The following is a 6,160-nucleotide window of genomic DNA, read 5'->3' on the forward strand; positions in this document are numbered from 1 at the left end:
GTACCGAGACTGGAAGAACCTCATGTTGTTTTGATTTGACCAAAGACCAAAACAGTATGTTAGGTTGTATTAATTCCCCCGCCAAAGAATCCAGGAAAAGAACTAACACAAGATGCAATCGCCTTTCCTTTTAGCTCTCCTACCTTTGATTCTTCATTAGTTTGAGAACTTATTCCACAGCTTTCTTATAATATATAGTTTAAGCCTAATAAATTATTCAAAATTTTAAATAAGCCAAACCCAAAGTCGAATAGTATTTGTTGATTGAAAGATTGATAGAGATGGTACATGCATGCATGGCTGCTCAAGCTTATTGACTTCAATTTACAGGCAAATATTTATGTCTATTTATCATCCGTCTCACTTTTTCTTTCTCTACACAACTCATCACACAAATCTTCAATTGATAAACCACACACCCCCCCACCCACCCCAAAAAAAAAAAAGAACAGTCAAAACACTAATAAAGTAAGTTTCTACAAGGCTGTTCATCTTCTGGATTCTTTGCAAGCGTACGTATTAATTTCTGTGTAAAGTCACAGTAACTTCCATGTCTTCACCCCTGATAAAACCTTGCCCAAAAGAAATCTTACTTGTTTAAATTAGAAATATAGTTGCAGGCCTTCTGGGATCCTCAAAATATATTCCACCATTTCTCATAATCCCCTTGTTTCATCTTCTGCGTACCTTTTTTGGTGGCTTTTCCTATCTTTGCTACCTACGATTGCCCAGGAGGTCTTCTAGAGTTCCCAGCTCTCCTGAAATTCAACCAGGATTTTGTTAAAACTTACAAAGTTAATGGTGGCTTTTGTTTTGTTGGTGTATTGCTTATTTGTTGGTAACTTTAATAGGCTTATGAAAGGCTAAGTGCTCAACTCACTACAAAAATATCTGGCATTAGCAAAAGTAAAAAAATGAATGGATAAATATCCAATTATTATAAATAATATTTTGATTATTTTAACGGTCAATTATTTATATTTCTATTAAAACAAAATAAATTTATAATTTTAATAAGAAAAAAATTGTGGTTTAAAATCTATTTCTTTAAAAAGTTTGTCTATCATTATAGGTTTTTCATTAATGGGAAATTTATAATGATAGACAATAATAAAATTTTTTTAGTTGTTAAAACTTTTTAACAATAAAAACTAAACTTTTTAACAATAATTTTTCTCTTGTTAAATTAATAAATTTATTTAATTTTAATGAAAATATAGATAATTAATTATTATAATCATAAAAATAGTATTTATAATAACTGTATAAATAGTTTTGATAATTCATAATCAGATAATTACGAAAAAATATTGTAGGTTTGATAAAAAAGTAGAGATAAAGAAAAAGGCAAAGGCAGAGATACCATAAAAATGGAGAGTTGTAAAGGGCTCATAAATGTAGAGAACAATAAAAAATGTTGATAAACTTTGAAGAATCATGATTAAGGGCAGGCAGTGGGAAGGAATAAAGTGAGAGACATGCAAAGTTTTATTCCTAAGGTTAAATGAAGGTAAAATAATTAAAAAGACATTGATTTTAGTATACAATGAAACAGTAAAAGCATGAACACAAAACCTTAAAACTTATCTTAGAAGCATGAAAACAAAACCTCTAGAACTTATATTATAAATATCACTTAATTCCATGAAAGACAAAGCCTAATTTCATGTATAGAATACCAGAAAATTGAAACAAGAATAATATTTTAGGAGGTCTACCATTATATTTGGAAGATATGGCTATGAGAGCTGGAAAGATATAAAAATGGAGATAGTGCTTCTCACAGATATATAATTAATTTATAGAAACACCAGAAATTCACCAAAAAAGCATAGAACGTGCAAATATGCCTGATAACAGTTCAAAGTTCGAAATTCATTTCCATGATATCAACTAAGAAAAGTCAGAACCGGGTAATTAAGAATAATTAGAGATAGAGTATGAAAATTAATTAATTACTTGGAAACACAAGCAAGTTAGTACCTGTTATGAATAGGATCTGGTCCATTGGGTACTCTTCTTTTGCTCATGTAATTGAGATCCAACTCCTGACGGTTAATCGATTTCTCTCTTGCTAAAGAATCCACATGATTTCGATTTCCTGCTGATTGAGTAGATAATGTTGTTGTGGCTTTGTTTCCTCCACTTTCCAGGCTTCCAATCAACAAAAGCAAGATAAAACCAGTCACTGCAACAGCTCCAAACAACGCCCTAAAGAAAAAACTACTCCTCCCCATATATAATTTGGATTTTGCTAAGTAGCTTTGTTTCTTCCTAGAATTTATAGAAGAAGCTTCTTATACTGCTCCTAGAGCAGAGATAGATAGATATATATATATAAATATATATATATATGAAGAGACAACTCAGAAGAAGAAGAAGAGAAGAGAAGAGAAGATGGGTTAAGGCAAGAATTTGTTTTTGTTTCCAAATTTTAGCGTAGTTTAACTTCACTTGATGGGTTGGTAACTTTATAGGTAGAAGCGAATATGTGTTGCATGCACTTTCTCGAACGGAGAGGGCTTAGCTGGTGACATGGAGGCGAGCCCCTTTGCTTTATACTGGTTAGTTCGCCAATACGACACTCATCTTTTGCTTTGGTTTGTGTATTTTCATGCGCTTACCAAAAGACACTCCCTTACGTACAGCAGGATCAAAGCAGAGTATTTTAGCCGACGACTACCTGCCTCATGTGGAATTTTATATCCATGCCAAGGGATCTGGGAAGCTTTCCCAATAATCCTTTTGCTGCACAACAATTTCTTTAAAATTATCAGCAATTTGGTGCGGATATTTTGGAAGTGAAAAATGGATAGATGAGTTCGTTTATATAGATATAAAAACATTAATTCCTCTAGCTAGTGGTTGACCAGAATTAATAAATTAATTAATTAAAGAGTAACAAAATTTATAACGATATGTAATCACTTGAGTAATCAATAGGTTATATTTAATATATGTACATTTAAATAATTATGAATTAAAGATAAAATAATATTCAATCACGTGATAATATATATAATATATATCTATTAATGTATTTAAAATGAATACGTATAATATTGCTCCAGAACATAGTTGTTATGAATGAATTCTTGAAGTTAAACATGTTATCTTGAAATATTACCAATATTTAAAGTGCTCTAATAAACTCCTTAACTACTCAAGGTCTATTAATTGTCTGGAAAGGAATATATTGTATAGTATATATCTCTCTTCCAATGGGTGGGAGGGTGAAGTTTTATTTGTACAATTTCCTATAAATCTGACCATCCATCTGTGTTGCCCCATCTTTATATTTAAAAAGTAGGAATGTACCTAATATTTCCAGAAACAATTGAGAATTTATGATCAAAAAACAATTTTATAAGGATAATACTATCGTACCTATTTTGAATATATAAATAAATATATATTTATATATGTTTTATAATGTAATTAATGTTACTTTATTTTTAATTCAAAATCACTTAATTATATGATAACACATATCAAGTGTATATCTATTGGTATACTTAAAGTGAGTATGTGTAGTTTTTTATTGTGTATAATATTCCACTTATTTCTCCATGTGGACTGGCCAAAGATCGAAGAGTGCTCAGCTGCTGCCCTTAATTGAGGATCATAATAAAATTATATTAAATAAATTACAATATTATGTTGCCTGGGATTCAAAGTTTAACATACTTAATCACTTGTAATTGTAACAATACCCTTCCTAAACATATTACTTGTACCAAACTCTCTTACATGGGCATCTGTATTTACTTTACAATTACAGCCAACCATGGATGGTCCACATTTATGCCTTTGTCACTCGAACCACTCATTATTGTGGGTGTTCGCTAGTTTAATACATAGTCTCCCTGAATTTGAATTTGACCAAGAACTGATTTGAGGCTGAGGAATATATGTGAAGATTGAATATAACGTAGATAGATAGATGTATATGAATAATGAATAAGGGGTAGAATAAACAGAGGTAGAAGCTGGCTCCTTTGAGCCTTTAATTATGAGAATATTTATCATATCTACATATGCATTACTGCTCCATATTGCTAAAGCATATAGCACAATTTGTCTTATCCATGAAATTTAAATCAACAGTTGAAGAAACATTAAAAAGTTTGTGTTGGGAGAATCCAATGCCTTCTTGCTGTAATAGCTTACCATTGAAGTTACTGAAGCTACTTCAATCGATTGAAGAATTTTACTCTCCTGTGGAAGCTAAGATATGGATGCTCTCAAGAGCAAATGTTTTTGTCACGTATTTTATGTATAGGTGTTGTGATTTTGACGTGCCCATTTCAAAGTTGATTATGCAACATGTTTTTAATAGCTACGCCGCCACTTTTTTTAAAGATTGTGTGTTTAAATATTATTATTGGCTCAAAAGTAGATTGAGAAATCTTTATGCGCATACAAGTTATTATAAGTAGATATATGGTACACTTACTAATAGACTATGTTGAGAATCCTATTTTGGCTGGAAAATAATTTGGGTGTGGGAGTGCTCAGGGTTTCTATGTGTGTTTTGTCATTGACGAAAGAAGATTGAATTGGTATTTTGCATTTCTCTAGGGTTTTTATAGTTATGGGATTAATGGTGGTTAGCACTTACTCAAACACGGCAATTACAAGATGAAAAGCGATTACCACTTCTATTTCCGAACAATACCAAACTATGACTTATAAGGCTTGATCACATGAGTGAGAAAGAGATCACAATTTTGAGCTAAAAGGGGTTGTCATGGGGATAACATACTGGAGTGTTGAAGTTTTGTGAGTATTGTGTATTTTGAAAACAAGGAGATTGAGTTTCAACATAATCATACACAAGACCAAAAGACTCTTGACTATATTCATTCGGACTTTTGAGGGTCAACCCAAGTTCTTTCAAAGGGATGTAGAGCTAGATACATGGTTACCTTCATTGATGACTTTTCTAAAAAAGTGCAGACCTATTTTTTTAATAAGAAGAGTCAAGTGTTTGCTACTTTCAAGAAGCAAAAACACTCTAGTTAAGAAGCAAATGAGAAAGCACATCAAAAGATATAGAATATGTAACATGTTACAATTCTGCAATGAATAAATGAGATTTGTAAGAATCAAGTCATTGCAAAAATAGATATGATATAGGTATTCCTCAACAAAATGGAGTTGGGTGAATAGAACGCTACTTAGAAAGGCTACATTTATGCTTTCAAATGTAGGTTTAAGAAAAAAGTTTTCTCACTAGTTATTAAGCATGGTTAGCTAATAGATATGATCTCTTAACACATGTATTAAGTGCACAATTGTAGAAAAGGTATGGTGTGGCCAACTAGTTGATTACTTTGTATTAAGAGTGTTTGGATGTCTTATTTATGCTAATGTAAAATAAGGAAAACTAGAACCTAAAGCAAAGAAATATGTGTTTCCTGAGTATTTATCTACTGGAAGGGATACAAGTTATGGTGTACATATCAAAAGGGTTCTAAGTCTATGATTGGTAGAGATGTGACATTTGATGAGTTTTCAATTCTTAAAGGGAAAGTGAAGTATGAGTCATTTGTTTAGGATAACATAGAGATAGAAAAAAATAAGTGGAGTTTGAAGTTGTTCAGCCCAACTGATCTTTTAGTTCTACTTTAGTATAAAGTGATTCATAGATTGATTGAAATGAATTTAGACGTGTAAGAGTAGGTTCAAGAGGAACAAAAATAGCAACACTACAACCTTGCTAAGATAGTCCTAAAAGAACAATTAGACCACTAAAGAAGTACGACTATTTAGACTTTGCATATTGCATTGTCAAACTGAAGAGTGAAGTATAGTGAACCAAAAGCTATAAGGAAGTCATATCTTTGGAAATTGTTGTAAGTTGGATCTTAAACTATGCAAAAGCTTCAATTCTTATAGAAGAATCGAACATAAACACTTGTGAAGTCTCTAGAAAATCAAAAGACAGTGATTGAAGAATTGGGTCTATAAAAAAAAAGATTGATAATTAAACATCTAATATGAGGTACCAGGTCTGGTATAGTATGCTCTAAGATTTCAACCATGTACAATGCATAAATTTTAATAATGTTCTCACTAGTTAGTTAAGCATACTTCCATTCATAAATTTATTGTCTTTGATTGCAACAAATGATTTAAAGTTAAAACAACTAGATGT

The 6,160-nt window shown here is 31.2% G+C and overlaps 1 protein-coding gene across 1 annotated transcript; it reads right to left on the reverse strand.

The window, feature by feature from the left end:
* Positions 1-477: 477 nt before the first annotated feature.
* Positions 478-2,722, reverse strand: LOC123217593 (CLAVATA3/ESR (CLE)-related protein 25-like). Its single transcript, XM_044638682.1, has 2 exons — positions 1,984-2,722; positions 478-758 (listed from the first exon to the last, which is right to left on the reverse strand). The coding sequence occupies exons 1-2, from the start codon at positions 2,235-2,237 to the stop codon at positions 719-721; spliced, it is 294 nt and encodes a 97-aa protein (XP_044494617.1). The 5' UTR covers positions 2,238-2,722; the 3' UTR covers positions 478-718.
* Positions 2,723-6,160: the final 3,438 nt, after the last annotated feature.

Source organism: Mangifera indica, chromosome 5, assembly GCF_011075055.1.
Source record: "Mangifera indica cultivar Alphonso chromosome 5, CATAS_Mindica_2.1, whole genome shotgun sequence".
Taxonomy (NCBI): domain Eukaryota; kingdom Viridiplantae; phylum Streptophyta; class Magnoliopsida; order Sapindales; family Anacardiaceae; genus Mangifera; species Mangifera indica.

Bases quoted from the DNA above. Each gene is read 5' to 3' on its own strand.
- LOC123217593 (XM_044638682.1), bottom strand. From the start codon at position 2,237: ATGGGGAGGAGTAGTTTTTTCTTTAGGGCGTTGTTTGGAGCTGTTGCA. The intron at 759-1,983 runs GTACTAACTTGC...GTTGAATTTCAG, and splicing joins CCAGATCCTATTCATAACAG to GAGAGCTGGGAACTCTAGAA.